We start from the raw sequence: 24,676 nt of genomic DNA on the forward strand, positions 1-24,676 counted from the left end.
AAGACATACATATTCTCAAACAATGCCATCTGAAAGTGAAAATCAAGAGCCAAGTAAGTAAAGCTTGAAGGAAAAGTTCATACACTGATGTGACCATGGAAGGGTGTGGATAGGCACTGACTGTTAGCATAAGTCACATAGATGTTGTGGAACTCTGTGCTGAGTCAAGGCTTGGGTTGCTTTACGTTTAACAGATGCTCAAAAATAATTTTTATATTGTACTATGTAGGCTGCAGCCAAGACCTACTCTTATTTTTTTCCCTAGCCACTTGAGGAAAAGGAAATGCATGTGATTATTTTACAATGGAAAACAAATGAAATTGTTTCACCTTGAGTGTAGTTATGACAGCTGCAGGATACGCCAAACCAACCATGTGATAGCTCTTCCTGTACATCCTGAAAAGACAGAATCATCCCATATTCAACATTCAGGTATTTTCTCAAATATCAAGAAAAGACAACTCTAGATTTCTTCACCTTGTACCCCCATGTTTGACAAAGCTGATAATAACAGCCCCACTGTTTCTTTGGGTGGCAGGGGTATAGCATTTATCTACTCATAGCAACTCTGAGAAGTGATCTTAATTTCCATGAAAGACAGCTTTTCCTGAACTTCATGCAATTAACAGGTCGACTGTACTTTCCATGTACTGTGATGCTTTTCACAGTCCATCCCATCTGTGAGAGCAGAATATTCTTTTTGTGTCCATTTATATACCAAACATTTTAGAGGCTGAATAGCATGGGCATGCTTCCATTTAGATTGATTGATTTGTGATTATTTATTTCAGAATAGTTACTCTCAGAGGGAAACAGCACCATCAGAATTTACACAGCTCTTTTTTAATGATATTATTAAAAGTTATATTGACAAAAGTAACTCAAGACTGTTCAAATTGCTGTCCAATATTGTTTAAGAAAGACTATTCTGAGAAAATGTTCCTTCTGGTTCCATAATAATAACAGCAGCATACTCTTATTTATTTGTAACTTGTTTGTTTCTAATAGGAAGCTAAGTTGATGAAAATCAAATACCAGGTAGAGTCTAGTCAAGAAGACCTTAACACAGATAAAAGCAATCAGCCATTATCAGGAGTGTGAAGGATTTGACACTATTCCTCATGGTTCTGGAAAGACATCGCTCAAGTATCAACTGGCTGTCACATTTATACAAGCTGTACTCCTTAGACTACATTGCTATTACTACCCCCTCCCCAGAACATAAAGAAAACACTATAATTTGATTAAATATGACAGATGTGGTCAGTATTATAAATAGTCAAGGGAAAGCTAGGTGGTGGTGGCACATGCCTTTAATCCGAGCACTCAGGAGGCAGAGGCAGAGGCAGGTGGATCTCTGAGTTCAATGCCAGCCTGGTCTACAAAGGGAGTTCTAGGACAGCAAGGGCTACACAGAGAAACTCTGTCTCGAAAAAAAAAGAGAAAGAAAAAAAGGAAAGAAGGAAAGGAAGAAAAGAAAGAGTCAAGGGGGAAAAATTCTTCATTTTTTAAAAATACAAATCACTGTGGAAACATAAAAATATTTTTCAATCTGTGTTCCATGAATTAAAAATTCAGAAAACACATTTCTGTGAAAAATAATAGTTAAAAAGCTAGTAGTTTATTGTGCTTTCCTTTTAAATATTGACTTCATGGGAGCTCAGAATTGAAAATGTGTTTAATTATGTCTTTAGTCTACCCTTTCTTAAAAAATCATCTCCCCATTTCAGCACAGAAACATGGGTACTTTACTTTTCTGTTTCAATTTCACATTTACTTTAAGTAATCATGGTATTTTTAGATGTGGGTGATCAGTATAGCAACAAACTTCTTTATTGAAAAACCTCAGGAGAGTTTACAATTAAAAGGCTTTTATTAATTACCCCATGGAGATAAGTATAATTACTCTAATCCTGCAGAGCAAGGAAAGCGCTAATCACACAACAAAGGATCCAGAAAGCATTTACTGTTAATAAAGACACTTAGTTGTGGATTCTAAGAAAACAATCTTTACCTATTTTTTCCGTCATTAACATGAAGAAAAGAAACATGGGGTGAGAAGGAGCAATGAACAGGGAAATGATCAATACAAAAGCTAATTAGCACACTTTAAGCATTAAGTAGTATCAAATCAGTGTGATTTCCTGGCACGCGAGGAAAGGGAGGATGCATAGAGAACCATGCTTTGAATCATAAGATAGCCACTTGATGGCTATGTGGCATTCAGAACAGTCTTTAATAGTTCATTTAAAAAAGGAGAATCATAAGCTTTCTGTGGAGAGTAAAGAAGTAAATGCTGGGTCTAATCTAATAAAAACCCAACTGAAGAGAGCTGCTACCACTATTACCCTAACTACCTTCATTATCTCCCAGACAATCCTGTTGCTTCCAACTCTCACATAACTCAGCTCCCTGGCCCAGTGACTGCTCTGATACCACCAAGTATCTTAGATTAGGAAATGGATTGTAGACACGAGTACTACCTTTTATATGCAATGAAAAGAGGCAGGGACGATTGCCCTCTTATAATAATTTAAAAAGAAACATTCCTGTATTATCTGAACCTTCCTAATCCTATCATCAGGGACAGAAATACAAAATTGTAAATTTTTTTTATTGTAGTCAATAAAAAGGAAAATCAACATGACTGCTCCAGGAATGTGAGTGTATGCAGAGGTCTTCATGCACCTGTTGTCTCATTAAAGAGGGGACATGCCATACATATCTGAAAAAGACAAATGAATTTCCCAGAATCCAATAGGTGGTAAGGTCCAAGTGAAATCATAGGGATTACTTTTGAAGATTTCTCTAAAACTATGAAATATAATTCCAAACCTAAAAAGAAACAAAGAGAATTACCCTTACACTCATCATGATCCCAAATAACATTTGGACAAATAATTGCCAGGACTTGCTGAGGTGTTTAGTCTTGGGAGGGAGATTTTGTTGGGGGAAGCAACAAGACATATTTCCAGGATTGAAGGTAATTACTTTTGAAATTTCAAGATAAATAATATCAATAATGGAGTTTGATATTGATAGATCAAGATTTTATTTCTAAATACTCTAAGTATGTTATTTATAATAGTTAAATTTTCATATTACTTACCTTCTGCACATTTTGATATTTCTATTTGGAAACGAGGTTTAATTTGTATGGCATCACATATGAAAAGAATGGAAACTTACCAGGTCAATATATGAGTCCTGAATTCATAACTGTGTTTCAAATAAATGCACATTCAGCTCAATATCACCCATAGTTTGCATTGGTTTTCAGCTTGCCAAGGTTTGCAATATTTTTAACAAGGAAGATAACTTGCATTCCCTCAGCAAGCCAAGTATGCTACTTCATCTGAGACTCTCTGAAACATTACTTAGATGTTTTTAATTTGATGCCATGGGAAATCAGTAATATGTATACTAAAGGACATTCTCCTCAGCCCAGCCTCCTTGCTTCAGACTTCTATTAGAATAAGTCAATACACCAGACAAGGTGGTACCCTGTCACTCACTAGAATATCTTTAGTATTCTTTTATCTTAAGCCAAGCAGATGTGACTGAGAAGCTAGCAAAGTAGTCTGAATAACTCACTAGATGTGCTTTTGGGTTGTAGCCTCATGAAATAAGCTATGAGAGGTATTATCTCTATGGTCTTAACACATCTTTAAGTTGAATTTGCAATAGCAGTCTTGTTATACCTTCTTACTTACATTTTGAAAATCCAGTATCCTTTCCATTGTTCCTTTGGTTGTAAACGATTCTTCAAAATATTGAAAGATGAAAAAAAGGGCCAGAATTCACTTCAAAGTAAATGGTGCCGAAGCTGAGCATGGTGACAATAAGCCTGTAGTCCTTACTCTCCAGAAATTTGAGGCAGGAGAATTGAAAATTCAAGGCCAGCCTGATCTAACCAGTCACTGTCTCAGAAATAGTGTTTTGATATAAAATATTTATCTGTCCTTCAATCTGGTCAGCTTCAAAAATATTAAAATTGACACTTTACATATAATTAAATACAGTACTTTTTAACCTGAGGAATTCCTCGTAAATGCTTCTCAGTTTTGCCAGACATGTTTATACTTGATAATTGTGAAACATCTTATTCCATATAAAGAAAAGTTGCCCTTTCTCTTAAAGATTAAAAACAGCAAAGCCGGGCGGTGGTGGCGCACGCCTTTAATCCCAGCACTCGGGAGGCAGAGCCAGGCGGATCTCTGTGAGTTCGAGGCCAGCCTGGGCTACCAAGTGAGTTCCAGGAAAGGCGCAAAGCTACACAGAGAAACCCTGTCTCGAAAAACCAAAAAAAAAAAAAAAAAAAAAAAAAAAAAAAAAAAAGATTAAAAACAGCATGTGAAACTTGGTGATATTAATATGTGTAAATGCTAAAAACTCTGGTGACCTCCATGGTATCAGGGATCTTCTTTCAGTGAAATAAAACATAAGTTCTCCAAAGCAGAAATAAGAGAGATTTCATCTCATAATGAAAACAGAGGAAGAAGGAGGTCTTTTCTACTTAGGACAAAAAAGACTCACTTGACTTTGAAATAAAGATTACTGCCCATTATAGGATATTTTTGGGGGTTATTGTAATTTGCCTACATAAAATTGATTAATAACCTGTGAACACATCAGCATTGTTTGTAAACACTTATCTACAAGAGTGTATTTCAAAATGGGTATGATTTCAGTCTTCCTGTCAGCCTTATAGAAAGAAAAAGAAAACATCGAGGACACAGTGCTTTTGCTGTGGTCATGTTCATCACAAGTCCAAACTATCCACTCTAGTTAGACTTGGGACGGTAAATGCCCTCCACAGGTGTAATGTGGACCCATAGGACTTGGAGGGACTCAACACGCTTGCTGCCCTTCAGCTTCCCTTATCTTAGGATGGGAACCATGCTGCTTACCTTTCCACAAAAATTCCAGCCTGAACAGCGTGGACAATGCTTCGAAACCTTGGTTTTTCCTCGTTTTTCTTTTTCATCATCCCCATTTTCCGCGTAAAGGTAGAAGCCAACCAATCTCGGACTTCCAGTGGAACTGAGTCAGTCTGAATGTCGCTGAGCTCATCTTCAGTGTCCAGAAGCCGTCTACAAACACATGCACAGGTAAACACTGGGGAAGGAGAGCAAAGACTAACAAAGAAGCAAGCATCACAATGTTTTCTTTCTTTCTCTCTCTCTGCCCCCCCCACCTGTCTCTCTGTCTCTCTCTGTCTGTCTCTCTTTCTCTCTTTTCCTCCCTTCCTTCCTTCCTTTCTTTGTAATGGCACACCATTCTCTAATTATTCCTTAACATGAACTGTTTATAAAAGCTGAGTTAACATATAGAAAGCCCTTGAGTTTTCAAGCTGATCATTTGCTGGAGGTATCAAATGATACGTGGTAGCATCTGCTGCTTCCCAAATATTGAGGAACAGTATTAGCAGCGGTTAAGTATCAGTTGTCAGTCTCATGAATATGCCATTCTTATGGGGATTAAAACAAAGAAAGATAGGAAAGAAAAGTCATAGGTGTGTGCTATTGAGGAAGCGATTAAAACAGGAAGAAAGGAAGTTGAGGCCATAACAACTCTTACATTTCATTTTTCTATGTAGTACAGATAATACGTGCTATTTGAATTTTTGAAGGTCTCAAAAGTCATTCATATGTGCTATTTCATTGAGTAAGTTCTTCAAATTAACTTAAGAATTCTAAAATAATCTTTTTAACAATGTCATTATCAATTTTAAAACGTCAAAAAAAACCTATTAAAAAATCATTTAAAAGGGAGGGGAACAAGACCAGTGAGATGGCTCAGTAGGTAAAGGACTTGCCATGAAAACCTGAGTTCAATCCCCAGAACCCATGTGGAAAGAGAAAACAGACTCCTGAAAATTGTCCTGAGACTGACCTTCATGTGTATATTGCAATTTTCATGCACACACACACACACACACACACACACACACACACACACACACCATATACACTTATATAATCAATAATAAATTACATTTTAAAATAAAAATAAATGGTTGGAGCTGTCTCTTAGTACCCATGGGGAATTAAGAATGTTCTCTTAACCCTAGGATGCCCAGATCCTCAAAGGATCAAGTCCTATTTATAAAATATCAGGTTATTTGCATGTAACCTATGAGCTCTCTCATGATTACCTTAATCTCCATTTCATATAATACCTAATAAAATGTACATGTCATATATCTATATCTCTATATCCCTGTATCTCATTTATCTATCTATAGTGATATTGTTGCCCCCAATATATTATGTACCCCAGTAAACTTTTCTGGGGTCAGAGAACAGAATAGCCACTATATAGACATAGAGGCCAGAAAATGGTGGCACACATACCTTTAATCCCAGCACTTGGGAGGCAGAGATCCATCCAGATCTCTGTGAGTTCAAGGCCACCCTGGAAACAGCCAGGCATGGTAACACACACCTTTAATCCCAGGAAGTGATGGCAGGAAGCAGAAAGGTATATAAGGCACAAGGACCAGAAACTAGAGGCCTTTAAGTTTTTAGGCTTTTTAGCAGCAGTTCAGCAGAGACACTTTTGGGTGAAAACTCAGAGGCTTCCAGTCTGAGGAAACAGGATTGGCTGAGGAGTTGGCAAGGTGAGGTTAGCTGTGGCTTGTTCTGTCTATCTGATCTTTCAGAATTTACTCCAATAGCTGACACTGAGTTGTTTTTTTTTTATTAATAACACCATTTAAGATTCATGTTACATCTATCTATCTATCTATCTATCTATCTATCTATCTATCTATCTATCTATCTACCTATCAATCAATCAGTCGATAGATATGTACATATATATCTGTCATACTGTGTTGGAAGAATGACAAAACAAAAAGATTGTACACATTCAGTCCAGATGCAATTTCTTTTCCTGAAAACTTTTAATACTGAGTTGTTTGAACCCACAGCTATGGTGTGCAAAGATACCAAGGGCTATGTTGAAAGCTCATTTTAGGAGACTAGCCTCTCCAAGGAGGTGGAACACTGCCAGTCAAGAGCTAATTTTAGTATAAGGGTGAAGATTTCGTGGGTTTAGAACTTCTGATCAAGACCCAAGTGTCGTGGCAAGTTTGAGGACAACCCCCCGGGGCCAGCTTAAGATGAAATCTTGTCTCTATAAAGCCAAAACAACATAGAGGATGGCTGGCCAAGGACATCGACAGAGTTTAAAGGAGACAGTGCAAACTAACTTCTGGGAAATGACGTGGACTGGCTGATAAGAAGCCATAGGTGCCACAGAGGAGGGTGCTGAGGAAACATCCTGACTGAAGGCCTGTCAGAGTCTGAAATGGAGAGCTTCCTAAAGACGTGAACAGAAAATAATAAATGAAAGATTCCTCACTAGATACAAACCCAGCAACACACACCAGCCTACCTTGTCTACTGAATACTAACTAGCTTGCCCTGCCATCTGAACTGACCATACCCTTGACAGTGCACCACATCAGTCACCCATACATCCTTGGCACGCTTTATCTTTGACCTTTGTGTTCTGCAAATCAACATGATCCTTTAATAGGCTCCCTCTGTGTGGTACTTCCTTCTGTACACATATATAACACTTACTTTTCATGATATTAAATAAGTACAAATGTATTTATGAAACACCTTAGTAAAAATAAACACTACATAAGTGCTGGAGTTACAAAACTACATGTACACATACGATAAAAGATATACAGTTGAATATTCATACTGATTAATACTCACTTTGTGATTTTTTTAAGTTTCTTTTGCTTCTTGTGTTTGAATGAGTTTAATTTAACACTAGACCACTGACATTGTAATTCAAAGTAAAAATTTTTTATGGCTCTTTTGCCCATTTTGAGTTAGAGCCCTTAGCCCATTTTAGCATAATACTATAACACATGACTTGAAATTTTCATTACTTAAAGATTATGCCATTGCTATTATGTCTTATGCAGTGATCAACTAAAACTACAGAGCAGGGCAGGTGGAACAGGAGCCATTGTGCTGTAATCCTGTGATGTCACCACGTTCCTCCCATTCTCCCCTCCCTGTTCTTATCAGCTGATGGAAACAGAATGCCAGGTGGGTAGTAACTGTTGTCCATTTTTCTACCACAAATTTGTATTGGGGACTTGAAGGCTGTATAGTCTAAACTCACAAACTGCCCGAGACAAATGGCTAAACAAGACAAAATCAGTGTAAAGACATAATAAGCATTACTGGGTGCGTTACTCAGAAGTCTGGCAATTTGTAGTTATGATGCACGCAAGTCTTCATTAAGAAAGAGCATGTAATTTCAGGAATAGGAATGATCTATACTTATTATGGAATAAAGAAATAAAAGAAATGAATGTTAGAAGAGAAACGCATGGGATACACCACTGTACACAGAAAAGACAAATCTTGACACAGTAACAGATACTTCTCTAGTGGCTCAACTGACATAGCAATGGGGTGAGAGTATGATGCCTAGTTGTCTGTTTAAAAAAATGATCTATATATTTCTATGATGGTTTTATTTTTTTCATGTGAAGATAAGACAAAGTAAATTACCATTCAAAATATAGATAAGCCTCATCAAATCAACTGAAGGCCTTAAAGAAAATGATGGAGTTATCTCAAAGAGAAAATTCTGAGTTGGGATGACCTCCAGATTCAAGGCTATAGCATTAATTCCTTATAATTTCCAACTTGCCAGGCTACCTTACTGCCTCTTAACCCACACTTCCCTGCCTCTCTCCTGTATGAACAGCGTGGAGTAACTACTGGCATCAATTAGTCAGGTACAGGGTAACAGCTTGGCCCCATATTGATTTCTGAGAGCATATTGTTCCTATTTCTGTTTTTAGTATATAAAGAAAAGCCTATCTAAAGGAGACATTTAAACACCATATTCTTGGTGGCAGTGGGGGTGGTTTTTCAATTAGAGTTAAGTGTCATGCTCTAGAAAACTGTGCTTGCTTTCCCCATCAAATGACAGAGAACTCTAGACTAAAACTTTTACCATTCCCATCCTCATCTCATCTCCTTAAAGAGTATCACTAATAACAGTTTCGTGCATGTTACTACTTATTTTTCTAATCACTTGTTGGACATATGTCAGTCCTCTGCTTTGCACCAGTGTAGGTGTGGGCCATACAGTAGTAAATAAAACCAAAGTGATTCTGCTCTCAACGTCTTTCACTTTGTACATAAGTTTATACAAAGAGAGGTTGTTCAACTGGGTTTCTAAAATTTTTATAGTTTGCTCCAAACAGCAATGGCTTGATGGCCCTTTATCTTACAGTAAGAAGGCAATGTGAACATAAATGTTTGGCTTGTGAGTGTTGTTAAGAACTAAGACTTCCTGTTTCAGAAGCATGCAACATGAAAATATAGCTATTGGTGTACTTTCCTTAGGAATCCATAAAGCACACTATACAGGAAAGAAATTCTAAGACATATATATGTACCATGCTACCACTCTTGACCTCTAAAAATGTTTCACTCTTTGACATGATGTTTTTAGTCCCAGTGGGAGTCAGCAAAGATTAAAGAGAGGTTCTCAAACAAGGGCTGTGTGTGGAAAGGGGACCAGGGAACTGAGAAAAACTGACCTTGCATCCGATCAGTGATGAAATGATCCTTTGGAGCTATTTATAGGCCAAAATTTCTCTCTAAATAAGATGACACATCTCCCAAAGGGCTTATAATTTGAACTAGAAAGTTTGTGAGGAAAGGGAAATAAAGAAGGAGGCAGCCTCGGAAGGAGAGGTCATGGGATTTTGACTCTTAAAATTGTATGTCAGTGAAAATATTTCTGTCTGCAGTGAACTCTTGGAAAACAGTCACACCCAAGGAACCACAGTCCTTTCCAGGAAGTTGACGGCCACAATTAAACCTAAGTATTACAATTCAAATGCTGGGTGTGATTAGGTGAGGGTTGCTTCTCAAGTTTGAATTTTTCTTTTTCTTCCATGCCATTCATATGATAAAGGGCTTATTTCAAAAAACAATTAATTCATCCATCTTACCCTAATGTTTGATGAGCACAGAGCAGGAACACTATTTCTCTACATGAGACAGAATCAATATTTTGATGTTATTTCTCTAGTGGACAAACTATGTGTCCTATACTTCAATTGTACAATATTTAAAAGGCTTACAAGTTAAGCTGTGAACGGTCAACTCTTTGCATAGAAGACTGAACCAGGCTGGCTGTGGCTGCCTTGCTGCCCCTACTGCTCAGACCCTCACCTTATAGCCAGGTGCTTCCCACACCACTCCAGTGTGGTTCCTACCTACCTGCCTGGCCTCAAAAGCAGCTGACTCTTGGCTGCTCTTACGGATGAGAGATGATGGTGGTGATGATGTACTGGGTTTCTTTAAGAGAAAGGATCTCTGAGGGAAAATAATTACCTGGAAACCCATGCATGGAGGATTGAGAGAAATGAGATCACAAAATACTTCAGAGTAACATGCTGAGCATGTTAGCAAAGTCCAATACCTTAATGCCTGTGAAAGGCAGAGGGAAAATGATCACAAACATATTTCATCTTAAAGACTTGTCACCTCTAGGGAGGGAGATACTTCCAAAAGGCCATCATTGACAGCCTGAAGTAGAAGTCAATGTTCAGAGAGACAAGTGCTGAAGGTAATGCTGAACTTACATCTTCCATGAAGAACCCTTTTTGGACACTTGGGAGTTGGGATAAGAGAAACTCATCTGTCTATTGTATACATCATCTTTAGTATTCAGTGTTTCCTTCACAGAGGAACTCATTGATGCTGTTTATTCAATTAACAACAGGTCTGTGCTCTGAGTTGACTAGCATATCTTCTACCATTTGCCTATCCACCAAAGAAAACCTGAGCATGATACTAATCTTTCACTCAGACTTCAGAGCCATCTGAGCACAGGTAGAGATAAGGATTTGAACCGACTCTATTCTTTATATTTTGAAATAGGAAAAAGGCCAAAACTTAGCTCATTTAGCCCTCAAAATACTACCTTGAGGAAGAATTTCACATTTGTTTATTTTAGTGATTAATAACTTCGGCACAGCTCAGAGGCCATGACAAATTCTGAGCTCCAAAGTATCTGATGTTGGCATCTGAGTCTTTAACTGTTGATATTTTCTTCCTTATATATGTATAGCCATCTTACAAAGTGCACAGATTGTAGAGTGCTTTCTTATTCACTTAGTAGTATCAGCAGTCATTATTCTCCATCTTGTCTATACTTTGAAATTTAGAGTTAAAAATAATCTTTAAAAATTCTTGGTTGGGACAGAAAAGTGGTGATAGGGAGATAAGATGAATTTGAAGACATGAATAGGAGGTAGATGTGATCAAAATTCATTTTTTTTGCATATATAAAATTACCAAATAATTAAAAAGGAAAAAGAATAGGAGTTTAGCTTCATGGTAAGTTTTTGGTGGAAGAAAGCTTAGACTTATTTCCAAAGATGGTGGTGTTTGGAGCACTCTCTTCTAGACAAATATCAAATGACAAAAAGTCTATGGTATTTTGAAAGGTGATAAATTCATTGCTAGGATAGACTTTCGTGCATTTGAAATTCCATTTCTGTCATCATAAACCTACCTCCTGAATTCTAAACACAGTAAAACGAATTCTTGCAGGTTACTATCAAAGCGTGCTTATTTATTTATTATTTATTTATTTCCTGCACTGTCACAGAAAGAACAAAAGCTCACAAATTCTCAAGTTTAATGGTTGTTTAAATCAGCTTTCCTCCCTTTTCTGTGAACTGTGAGAATATGACCATTGTATCTGAGGGAACACAGGACTGAACATTTGGGTGGAGAAGGCAGTCATGCCATCATTAGCTCAATTCCCAAGCGACAGATCTTTGCTATTGGAAGGTTGGCTAAGGACAGTGTGGAAGTCAGAGGTGGCCTCCTCCAAGGCTTAGGAAGGATTTGGCAGCTCTTTTGTGTTCACCCAGTGAAGTGGATGTCCATGCTTAGGGAGGTCCTGTACTCTGGGACAGGCAGGAAGAGCCCCAGGCATGTCCCAGTAAGGCTCTCAGATGGAATCAAGTTGCTTAAAGATCTGGGCTAAAGATTATGTTTTTGGAGTGTGTTGGGGACAGAAGAGGGAGAAAATCAGAGGCAGAACACTGCCCTAGGCCTCTCTGAGGACTCCTGGCTTCCCATCAGGACATCTTAGCTCAAAATATATCTTTGAATATATTCTATTAGGATCAAACCTTAACATTCCACTAATTGCCGAGGGTTTTTTTTTAATTATTAAACACCCTCTGTACATAATAAACCTGCCTTTCAAATCATGCTTCTGACTTCGTCACCTACTACCTGTGTGGCTGGCAAGAGGCCTCACTTACGTGAATTTCTGTTCCCCTTCAGAACAACAGAGATAGGAGAAGCATTGTGTATAGTGGAGGATGGAGTGGAGAAATTGAGGGAAAGTATTCAGAACAGCACCTGTTGCTGTGGATATCGCTCTATATAAATAAAACACTGATGGCCAGTGACCAGACAGGAAGTATAGGTGGGACAAGGAGAGAGAATTGGGGAAACAGGAAGAAGGGGAGAAAGAGACTGCAGCCACTGCCAGGACAAGCAGCATGTAAAGACGCCGGTAAGCCACCAGCCATGTGGCAAGGTATAGATTTATAGAAATGGGTTAATTTAAGATATAAAAACAGTTAGCAAGAAGCCTGCCACAGCCATACAGTTTATAAGTAATATAAGCGTCTGAGTGATTATTTTATACGTGGGTTGTGGGACTGCGGGGCTTGGTGGAACCTGGAGAGAAGCCCTCCAGCAACAATCTGTCTCACAGTACATGTCTATTAATTCACTGTCAGAGATAGAAGATGCCAGTGAATGGCTTGGGACAGGTGCTAGAATCCCTGTAAAGATTATTTTGAATCACAGATGCAAGATACTTGTGTGATACTTGATTACAAAATACAAAAGTCAAATTTTCACCTGAGCAGAAGTGAATAATGAGTGCTGCTAAAAGATGGGGTGTATTCAGAAGGCAGGAATATGTGGGAAGATAAGGATACATTTCTTTCCTAAACCCATGAGGCCAAAATAGTAGATATGATGGTAATAGGGTGTTGGCCATAGTCAAACAGAATAGTAATTATCAGGCTGGTGGACCCCATGAGACAAAGAGATGTCAGAGAGAAAAAGATGGAGACCAAAGAGCCCACACATATTTGGGAACTAGGCATGTTGATGAAGTATTGAAGAGAATGAGGATATGCCTCATTAGATAATCTGAAAAGATAACTTGTGTCTAATTTCCAGTACTTAATACTTGCTCAAGAATCATCTACATTGTTTGGCTTTATCATGAGATCTTTATAAATGTGCTTCATGAAATAATTTGAAATTTTGTCTGCTTATTATGTTGGGTTTTTAGGAGAAATAAATTGCTAAATGTAAGGACCTAACTTAGAAAGCAAATATTATTACTTAGAATTACTGTTTGGACAAGGTGAGATCTTTGTGGGATTTCAGATTAGGAACATAGGTTTAGAACAAGGCTGACCTATATGTCCAGAAGGTTGTTCTCAATGATAAATGACACGAAAGCTGAGCTAAAGTACCCTTAATACAAAGGAAATACATTATTGTCACTAAAAATAAAAACTAAAGGTAGGCAAGGGATTTTTAAAATCAGTAGATCAGGGTTGGAGAAATGATTCGACTGTTAAGAGCCCTGGATGCTCTTCTAGAAGATCTGGAATTGATTTCCAGTACTCATGTAGCAGCTCACAACATTCTATAACACCAGCTCCAAGGACTCTGATGCCTTCTTTTGGCCACCATGGGCACCACATATGCAAGCAGTGCACAGATATACATGCTGACAAACCCTCATACATAAAAATATTAAATAACAACAATAAAAAGAGGTTATCAATTTGACAGTGGGAAAGGACATCCGCAGGGCTAGAGAAGGAAAGGGAGAGAGGAAAGTGATGTCCTTCTAGTTCAATACAGTAAAAACAAAATTTAAAAATCAGAAAGTTAACAGTTGTATCAAAGCTACAGATTCCCTTTGTCTTTTCAGTTAATCAATTTTAATGCTGTTTAGCTTTATTATTGTAGAAAAATAGCTTTTTCATCAACTTTCATGCTAGAGAAGTGTCTCTACACAGTGCTTGCCAGACAATTGTAAGGGCCTGAGTTCCAACCCTACATAAAAATGGGTCATGGTGGTGTGCTCCTGTAATCCTAGCACCAAGGATGCAAAGACAAGAGCGTCTCTGGAGCTTGTCAGTCCTTCAATCTAGTCAAATTGGTGAGAGTGAGTGAGGATGATACTCGATCTTGGCCTCTGACTTACACACACACACACACTTTAAAAAATTAAAAAGAATCACACTCATACATTTGTCGGCAACCTTAACAATCTTTATGTAATTCCCTTTGGGTAGAATGATATCACATATTGATGTCTAAAGACAGTGGGTAGGAAAACGGGAATGGGGAGCTAGCCATTGGTTTAATTTGATTAGGATTTATCCATCCTATCCCTTGGGCTGATTGGTCCCTGGAAAAGAATATGGGATAAATTAGAAATAAATTTTGGAGTGTATTCCATTTAATATGAATATCATTAAGTTAATTACTTTATCTTTCAAGTTTATTAACTTCTCATAAAAACTAATAGTATAGCTCATACAATTTTGAGAATTTCATGCAATAATATGCAGTGATATCTGCAAATTGCGTAATTTAGGTATAATTGTCAAATGATCATCATGTATATCATTAGAAAAGGATAATGTTTAAAGTAACATATTTTTCAAGTCTAAAGCATTTATTTTAAATGTCATAATTGTGAAATCTTATTTAACATGTGGAGGTTTTGTTAGACATTTCTAAGAACAACTAGAGATTTTTTTTTGGTCTCTTCACATTAGTGAGGCTGTTTCTGAGGGTTTATAGAAAGTAACAAACCACAGATGGTGCGTAAATATAAAAATCAAACAAAATTGGTGTGACTTTTTCCCAGCGTGGCTTTCACACCCATCTGCGAGGTGAGTCCAGCCTGCAAACAGAGTGCTCCAAACAGCCATCCCTCTTACAGCTTACCCCACAAAAACAGAATTCAGGAACACCTTATCATTTGCTTTTGATGATTTACTGGTCTCTAGCACACACAGTTCACCTGAACAGATTTCCTCAGGGTTCCCTTCAAGTGAAACTAAGCAAAGCCAAAGCCACATTTACAAGCTCTTCCTTCCTGAGCCAAACAACAACTGACTCCTTGCCTGCCTCCTGCTGCCCAGGACCAGGTAGGTTAGTCAGGAGCAGGTCTCTGTAAGCACAGATGGTGACTAAGGGTCACAGAATTTGACAGCAGCCGGGAACTGAGAATGCAGCTTCCCTGTGAGAAAAGTAATGGTTGAGGATGAAAGGGTAGGGAGAAGCGTTCTCTAATCACCAGCAGGACAGAAACCAGGAGAATAGAACAGTATCTGAACTTCCAGCCAAGGGCTTTTCTTAAGATCCTACACACATCCTCACCCAGGTCTCTCATTACAGATGGTTGTGAGCCACCATGTGAGTGCTGGGAATTGAACTCAGGACCTCTGGAAGAACAGTCGGTGCTCTTAACCACAGTTAGCAAGATAAGGACAGTTAGCAAGAAGCCTGCCACGGCCATACAGTTTATAAGCAATATAAGTCTCTGTGTTTACTTGGTTGGGTCTGAGCGGCTGTGGGACTGGCGGGTGACAAAGATTTGTCCTGACTGTGGGCAAGGCGGAAAACTCTAGCTACAAATGGCGCCCAACGAGGTGGCAAGAGTTTCCACCTAAAACCTGAGAAAAGATTCTAAAACGGAACTAAAAACAGCTTCCTAATTGTCTCTCTCAAATGAGCGGCAGCCTGCCGGTTTGAGCTACTGGCGGGTTCCTAGCATGCAAGCTCGATCTGCAGTATGGCGGGAATGAGGCCTCTGCAAGTGGCACATTAAGCTGCATGGTGGATTTAACTTTTGCTAGTACAAAACAAAAAGAGGTTTCTGGGCTACACACTGCTTGGATAAAAGCATAGACCCAGGATGGCTCCCAGAGCTGGCGGAAAAGGTACCATCGCCATGTTGGGAAGCTGAAGTGGGCGGAGCCAGCAGCCGCAGCGCCGTTTCAGGCTTAAAAGGCTGCAGTTTAAGCAATAGGCTCAAGGTAATATAAAAAATAAGCCATGTAAAGATGGCTACCACACAGAGAATCTGGATTATGTTCTCTTTGATATTTGTAACTGAAGAAAAACACTTGATTGCAAAAGCTGTTGAGTTATGCCAAAATGTGTATTTTAAAGGTACCTTGACTTCAAAATTTGGCTATAAGGATATGTTGCTTTGGAAAAGAGGCTCTGGTTTTGTTTCCACAGAAAGCCAGAGGCTATGGATTTGTTCCAGATTAAGATACATCAGGTTTGACCAGCCAAGACCACCTGAAAGATCTCTGATGACACCATGACCCAGATGATTCAACATCCAGAATCGTTTCAAGGCAACTGGCTCAGACAATACGGTCTCACGGACTACTCCATGATCCTAAAATTTTCTTTGTGTCCCCATAAGATACAGCGCCCCCCTCCAGCAGGAAGTAGTAAGAGAAGCTACGCCCAAATTCCCAAATATACCAAGCTGACTTTGGAGATGTGTAAAAGTTAAAACCTTCCTTTTAAAAAAAAGAAAGGGGAAGTGCTGTGGGACGGTCTGTATGTCAAATTGCTCTGATTGGTCAATAAATAAAACACTGATTGGCCAGTGGCCAGGCAGGAAGTAGGTGGGACAAGGAGAGAGGAGAATTCTGGGAAGCAGAAGGCTGAGGCAGAGAGACACTGCAGCCGCCGCCATGACCAGCAGCATGTGAAGACGCCGGTAAGCCACCAGCCACGTGGCAAGGTATAGATTTATGGAAATGGATTAATTTAAGCTATAAACACAGTTAGCAAGAAGCCTGCCACGGCCATACAGTTTATAAGCAATATAAGTCTCTGTGTTTCCTTGGTTGGGTCTGAGCGGCTGTGGGACTGGCGGGTGACAAAGATTTGTCCTGACTGTGGGCAAGGCGGAAAACTCTAGCTACACAGGTCCTCTTGCTTGTAGAACTAACAGAAGCAGTTTGGTTGTTTGTTTGCACAGTCAATAAGACGTAGTTAGTGGCTTTTAAGAATACACTCTCTCCATTCTCAATTTCTTGACAAGTGACTTAAATAATATTGACCTCATACCTTCCCTTGGGATGTGTGACACATGAGCCTACATATCCAGTTCCCCTGGACACAATGATTGCTTGAAGATAACCTTGCTGCCTAACTCAAAGCAATCAAACATTCAGATATGCTTGTTAGAGCCTGTGGCAAAGAAAACCTTTTCATTCATTCTAGGTTTGGCAGTTTGGAGCAAGTTCAGAACTTGGAAACACTGGTAATGTCTTGCTACAATTCACACCGTTACAGAACATGCAAAACAGAGAGGCTGATCCGCTGACATCATCTGTACCCTGAGTCAATCTATTTTATAGGCAGCACTGGCAGTCAGTGCTTTGGATAATGGGAGCTAATAAATCAACCGTGTTGTTTAAGTGGGCTTGGCTGAGTTTACGTCACAACCGAAACATCCTCAAAGATATTTATACCTCAATTCTTCACTTTCCTTCTTTTTCTCTTTTCTAATTGTGCCAGGAACATGCAGAGTCAATGTCGAGGTGATGAGCATGGAGAATGTTTTCTCCACATCACCATGGTCCGAATGCTCTGTGATTCACCATTCCCTCTTTGACCATGATTGCTGTGAAGCCTTAACCCCCCTCCCACCCATGGTGAGCAGTCGAGTGAAATTGTAACCAGCTCGCTGATTCAACAGTGCTGCTCACATTCATTCACTCAGGAACTCTTAGCTATTCACTAGTTAGTTCCAGCTAACTTCTTCAGTTATGTGATCCCATTAATGGTTTGCTCTGTTTCTACTTTTTTCCATACTAGTGAACTCTGGAAACACAATCTTCATAATTTCTTCAGAAGCTGTTCCTCATTAGCTCTGCACAGTGTCATAAGGTAGCTGGTGGTTTGTTCCCTTTACTGAAACCCTGTTTCAGAGGCATTGGGGATTTCCTGACTCATCCAGGTTTTCCCAGAGACATTGGATTTACCAATTCAGGACCCCTATGCCAGGCTAACTCTCCAGTCCTTATTCTTCCGTTAGGTGGCCTGCGTCTGTGCCAACTCCTGTTCTCCCTTCTGTCAGTTTCACTCTGTGATTTTCTTAATTCTTTAAAGATCTTTATCCACCTTTTCACTCCACACACTTCTTTCAAATTTCTATCCTCACCTTTGACTGTGCTTATTAATATAATACAGTAACCCAGAGTTTTAAAAACCTTAACGGCTGGAAGTGAGATAACCTGACATTTGAAAAGTTTTAAAAATTATATATTCTACAGAGACTTAATTTTAACTGTGTGCAACTGTTCCTTTGTTTTATTGAAAAATCTTTTGAATAAGCCTTTTAGTTGCACTAAAGAGAAGATTCTACTCTGACATACAGAAGATTGAACAATGGAACTGGGCAAGACAACTTCTTTGAATAGTCATGAGCAAGGCTGACTTTGGGAATGCTGGTACACTAATGCAGATTCCTTATCCCACCGTTTTTGTGTACATAGATTTTGATTGTATTCTTCTGACCCAGATATTAATCCTTGGAACTGAAGGTCCACAACATTAATTTTGATGGTCCCCTTATGCTGACCTTTGGACTTGAGTGTAGCATGAATCTTAAAAGTTGTTATTAATAAAATCAAATCCAGGCCAGGTATTGGGGTGAAATGTTGGATGGTCAGAGAGACAGAACAAGCCACAGCTAACCTCACCTGGCCAACTTCTCAGCTCGTCTTGTTTCGTCAGACTGGAAGCCTCTGTGTCCTCATATGCGAATGGTTCTCAGCTGAACTGCTGCTAGAAGCCTGAAAGCTTAACCAGCCAAATGCTTAACCAGCCAAATGCTTCTAGTTTCTGGTCCTCATGCCTTATATATCTTTCTGCCTTCCACCATCACTCCCTGAGATTAAAGACTCACTCCCTGGGATTAAAGGCGTGTGTCATCATGCCTGGCTCTTTCCAATGTGGCCTTGAACTCACAGAGATCCCAGATGAATTTCTCCCTCTGGAATGCTAGGATTAAAGGCGTGAGTGCCACCACTTTCTGGCCTCTGTATCTAGTGGCTGTCTGTTCTCTGACCCCAGATAAATTTATTAGGGTACACAATATTTTGGGGAACACAATACCACCACACTTGAGAGTCTGGATTCAAGATAGGAAAGCATGTTGAAAGACTTCCATATGGCATGGTGAACTGATTTCTATCAGGTAGACATACATACTGAGAGAACACAACAGGGCTTCCGTGAAAGAACTTGAGCTCTGAGTTCTGAACTCACCCATTAGGAAGGTCTTACAGCGGTTCCAGCTAATTTGAGCTTTGAAGAACTGAGAAAGGGACTCAGCACAAGCTTGGGAGTCTGCATATATTTAGTTGGACTTGAGACAAAAATGGTGGTCTATACAGCAACAAACAGGCTGGAGCCAGCACTGGCTACAGAGCGAAGTGACAAGGCAGATGGATGGAACAAGTAAATATTCAGTGGACGGTCTCAAAATCTCTAAGATGGGGAAGACATCCAACTAACAAATGAACTCCAACTATTAATGACTGAAACAATCAGACATTCTGGGGTTAGAATTCCCCCGTTCACTTCTCTAATTGGCATTCTATGTCACAACTCAATGTCCATGTATTTAGCACATTCTTAATGCTTTCTACCTTAAAAATCTCTTGTTAGAAGGTATGTCTTGAATCATGGTCATGGAGAGCTATGCCAGAGAGCAGAAATTAGGAAATGTGCAAGTCTGGTCATGGTTGGCTTGAAATCGGACTCTGAACTCTTACCACACATTGTTCCCTCTAGTTCCCATTTGCTGCTACTGCTTGAAGTTTTCTTCTAGTTTTCTAGTCCCTGGAACACTCAGCCTTCCTTTTGGGAGCAGGCTTGGCCTCAGGGATCACATTTGTCTTCACCATTCTTCCTCCACTACAATCAGCAGCATAAGCTCGGTGACACTCCTGATTCTGATGAGCACTGTACATGATAGTGACTTAACATGTTCAGTCAATATCTGACAGGTCAGTGGAAGTCCATTGGTCAGTCCCTGGGCTGAATGATTCCAAGGTTCTTAGCCTCCCTGATACTTTGACTGTCCCCCAGTGTCTGCCAGTGCAACATTTTGGAGTATTGACTGTTATCAGCGCCGTCTCACTTTAGTATACCTATCCCAAGATAGTTCCTATTCACAGGCTTAGTTAGACCCGCTCATCAAGTGAGGATGTGTCAGCAGGTCTAACTGAGATACCCACAGGAAAGTCCCCTTCAACCCTTTTGTACATCTCTTTTATTTCCTGGTTGTCTTCATTTTATCCAAGACTTCAAACTGCTTTCAGGAGATTATTTGATATTTTCTTTAGGAGGTTTAAATTCTGTATCTCAATATATTATTTACCAGGCATGCAAAGTGTGTCGTATTTTACCTGTGCAATAAAAATAAGGGTTACAATCCAACTTTTACTCTTCCTGGCATTATGCCACATTTAATCCTCATGTCAACCCTCATCTGTATTTCATAAGTGATAAAGCTAAGCACTCTAGATTAAGTAACTTCATTTTAGTTTTGAGTGAAAGATTCTGACTTTGAATGCCTTGCTCCTCTTAAGTCCAGACTCTAAATTCTAGTCATTATAATCATAAAGATTGGTTCATATTAACTAGAATAAAATAGTAAGTTATGTTTTTGAGATGTTAGTCAGAACAATGTCCATCTTTGAAAGTATGCCTCCCAAGGCAGCTGCCTACCCTATTATTCATGAGGTCAAGGATGCTACATTGCTTGGCTGTGTTACAATCCAAACAAGAACACGTGGATTCTTTTTAGATCACATGGATTACAACTGTGTAACTTTGAAAAAATATTAGCCTCTAGAGATGCATCTGAAAGACTCACAAATTTTGGTATTTGCGTATGAAAATGTCTTTTATAAAACCTAACAAATGATCAAACCCACCAAGGGATTGTACTATAATCTCCATAAAAGTCATGTTTCTATTTCTATCAGAAATTTTATTTTTCTAACCAAAATCATCTTTACAGAGAGATTTTTGTTTTGATTTGTTTTAACTGAAACCCTGTAGTCACTCATATTTAGTAGGAAGAAGGATGCGTGCATGTGTGTGTGTGTGTGTGCATGCATGCAAGTGTGTGTGCACTAGTTAACTAGCAATTCTTATTTTATCCTGTGTTAACATTTTCCTTAGATTAGCCAATTTTCAACTATCTCTATTGTAATTCACAGAATTATTTTCTTTCTAGAGAGAATTTCCAGATCCAAATTTTCATAAACCAGGAGATCTTAAAATATAAATTAACAAGCAACTAATTGCTGCCTGACTCTTCCTTTTTTTATACAATCTGTTTTACTAGAATTCCTAAGGCAAATGATATGTTAATAACTGAAAATATGTCTCAGAGAGATCCTCAGCGCCCTACTGCATGTCTTACAAAACTCATGGGAAATCAATTGTATGGTTTTGCTCAAAATACCTTAAGTACACATTTCTGGCACAAAATTGAAAGATTATTGACAGGTGGTCTCAGGTCTAACAGCTGGCACAATGGTAAATGCATAGACATGAGCTTTCCAGGGAAGATGAAATTCCAGTGTGTAGCATTTGATGTTCTCCAGGGCATAATGTTCCATTGCAGCCTAGTTCAAGGCAACAGAATGTTGACAAAAAGGCATAACTGGGAAAAGATGAGAGACAATACTATCCACATACCATGAAATCTAAGCATCTGTGATCAAAATGTCTGTAAAAGTTCAGAAAGTGTGTGTGTGTGTGTGTGTGTGTGTGTGTATGTGTGTGTGTGTGTCTGTGTCTATGTCTATGTGCCTGTGCCTGTGTCTGTATGGTGTATATGTATGTACATGTATGTAGGTGGGTGCATGTCCCTGCACTCACCTAGAGGACAGAAGATATCAGGTATGACTCTCTAGTTCTTTTGACCTTACTCCCTTGAGATAGGGTGCCTCCCTGAACCTGAAGCTCTCCATCTTCCCCTGTCAGTAAGCTCCAGATGTTCTGTCTCAGCCTCCATCTGGCACTGGGGTTACAGGTGATCCATCTATGTCTGACTTTCTCACATAGGTGCTGGGGGTCGGAGCCCAGGTCCTTCTGCTCAGGAGGCAAGTACTCTTATGCATTAAGCAATCACCCCAGCCCTTGAACATACCTAGGAGTCAACTGTAAATAAAGATATGAGCGTGTGCATTATAGTTAATAACCCATCTCTAGTGTCAAGAAAGCTAGAGCTGCTAACACACTCTTCAGTGTATTCTCTTGGGTAAGCTATGCAATGTTTCTGTGATTCATTGTCCTTATTTTCAAAATGGTAATCACAGAATTTCTATCTCATAGGGCTGCTGTGCTCTTTAAATGAGCTTTAGTGTTCCCATTAGTAAAATGCAGAAAGTAATCACTCTGACTATTGCAAATGATTGTGGGGAGCTAGTAGCCTTTAGGAGATGGTGTAAATTTGAGGCATTATATTATTCTAATGAACGTAATGCTGTGGAAGGATTTCAACAAAGGAGAAGGGTAGCAGGGTTAGTTCAGTTTGTGAAGCACTTGCCTAGCCTGCACCGAGCCTTGAGTTCGAAACCCAGCACTACATACACTAGATGTGGAGGTGCAAGCCTATTCTCAGCACTCAGGAGAGTCAGACATGAGGATCAGAAGTTCAAGGTCCTATTCAACCATATGGTGAATTTACAGCCAGCTTGAGCTACATGACAAAGTAACGTGGCATTAGAAACTGTTACATTTTGCTGGGAGGAGCCAATAAATTAGACAGCAGAAGTTAAATTTCTACCACTGTGCTGAGCATTTTACCCTACTAGAGAGCAGTTTTCAAATGTAAAAGCATTATAAATGTAACATATATTTAAATGGCTTAGGGATCATGGGTACCTAAGCTAGCAAAATAACCATGAAGTCGTATTTGCAATGGGAAGGAGATTACCTGTGAATGAGTAAATGTAGTATGCCATCGATCAAGTGAAAGTTTGAACATCTAGGCAAATAATTAGCACTTTGCTGTAAGATGTTGTACACCTCCAAAGAATTGTTGAATTTTAAAGTTCTTACATTTTATAAATAAATGTAATATACAATGTCTTGTCAAAAGCAGAGTGAAGAACCCTTAGGCCTGCTCAGTTCAACCAACTTGTCAACAGTAAGTAAATGCACCTAAGAGCAAAAAACTGAAGAAACTATAAGAGTATCTTTGGCATTTAGTACACACCTGGCTCTGTGCCCTTGGAATGACCACCTCCGTCATTTTTCCTCAGTTAACATCTCCCAAGCAAACAACTCAGGGAAGGATCATAAAGTTAAAAAGAACCTGTGATTTTCACCTCTTAATAACTCTAAACCCGAGGAATTACTTTCTATGACCATGGAAGAATCACCTGTGCCAAACAGCCTGCGTTGTGAATCTTTCTCTCAGAACTAAAGGCAGTTTAATTATGGGGCCTATAAAAGTTCAACATGGGATTCTAGATCCCCAAAATTTCTTGATTGGTGAAACAAGTAAAATAAAATCCTATGTGTGGCTTAATCTAATATCCATGAAAGGAGGAAAGAAAAATACAAAATAAAATACTTTAATATAACACTGGAAAAATACATGATATTCAGTAGGGGGATTGAGAACATTGGGACTAAGATGGAGGCTAGACTTTCATGAATCATTTCTTCATATATTTGACTTTTGAGTCATACTGCAACAGGTAAGCACAAATTTTTATTTCAATTCCTTGAATAAGAGGCCAAGAATCTAAAAACACCTAGTCCAGATCCTGACCATGGATAATAATATGAATTTATTGCCTCTTAAATAACAGTATTGTGAAGTCCAGTACACAGAGGCAAAACCCGTATTTAACAGTTCTCACCATCCCATATTTCACAGTTCTCACCATCCCGTATTTAACAGTTCTCACCATCCCGTATTTAACAGCTCTCACCATCGCTCAAGTCAAGCCGGACCTCGGAGAACATGAACAGAGGGGACAGGGCCCGGAGGCATGTACACACTCCTTGTCTTCTGTTCACTCTCCTATTACTGGTAGTTCAATGATGAGGTTGGATGGGTGAGGAGTTATAGGTTAAGGATCTTAATGGATTCTTTGTGTTACTCTACATAATAAATTCCCAAATTCTGGTTCTTTGATGCTATCATGGACCTTTTATGGGTCCTTCAGAGATAGCTAATTCAAGAGTATACCTTGAACCTTTATTTTCTCAGAAATCATTACTGCACTGATGGAGTTCCAGCTGTGACTCCCATGTGAGAAATCACTGCAGCAGCCTTTTATTTCACCATCTAACATCGATACTCTTTTGGTACACCAGAAACCTCTCCTAATTCCCCCATTTGTCTTTGACAAGAATTCTACAAGTACCTCTGCACATTCTCTCGGCTCTGAATTCAGAGGCACATCTCTTTTTTCTGTAACTTTTACATTTTCTGGTGGGAACATCAGTGTTTTCTGAGTACCAGGAGAAAC

The 24,676-nt window shown here is 39.1% G+C and overlaps 1 protein-coding gene and 2 long non-coding RNA genes across 14 annotated transcripts in view; 2 read left to right on the plus strand and 1 right to left on the minus strand.

The window, feature by feature from the left end:
• The window catches only part of Pde1a (phosphodiesterase 1A), a 292,768-nt gene that overhangs the window by 60,474 nt on the left and 207,618 nt on the right, over positions 1–24,676 (minus strand). For 8 of the 12 annotated variants that reach the window (XM_076569764.1, XM_015990557.3, XM_015990555.3 and 5 more), the window contains 2 exons: positions 4,911–5,093; positions 330–396 (listed from right to left, as the gene is read on the minus strand). In XM_076569764.1, coding sequence (XP_076425879.1) covers positions 330–396; positions 4,911–5,093 — 250 coding nt within the window. Of the gene's footprint in view, positions 1–329; positions 397–4,910; positions 5,094–7,736; positions 8,028–24,676 lie in introns of those variants that run through there. The other 4 variants (XM_076569768.1, XM_076569767.1, XM_042275549.2 and 1 more) reach the window with 2 other exon arrangements.
• On the plus strand, positions 8,015–24,065 carry LOC143272909 (uncharacterized). Its single transcript, XR_013050556.1, has 3 exons — positions 8,015–8,078; positions 23,296–23,896; positions 24,011–24,065. It is a non-coding gene; the product is annotated as an uncharacterized LOC143272909 (long non-coding RNA).
• On the plus strand, positions 8,808–17,581 carry LOC143272910 (uncharacterized). The gene is made up of 2 exons (XR_013050557.1): positions 8,808–15,516; positions 17,088–17,581. It is a non-coding gene; the product is annotated as an uncharacterized LOC143272910 (long non-coding RNA).

The sequence above is a fragment of the Peromyscus maniculatus genome, chromosome 4 (genome assembly GCF_049852395.1).
Source record: "Peromyscus maniculatus bairdii isolate BWxNUB_F1_BW_parent chromosome 4, HU_Pman_BW_mat_3.1, whole genome shotgun sequence".
Taxonomy (NCBI): domain Eukaryota; kingdom Metazoa; phylum Chordata; class Mammalia; order Rodentia; family Cricetidae; genus Peromyscus; species Peromyscus maniculatus.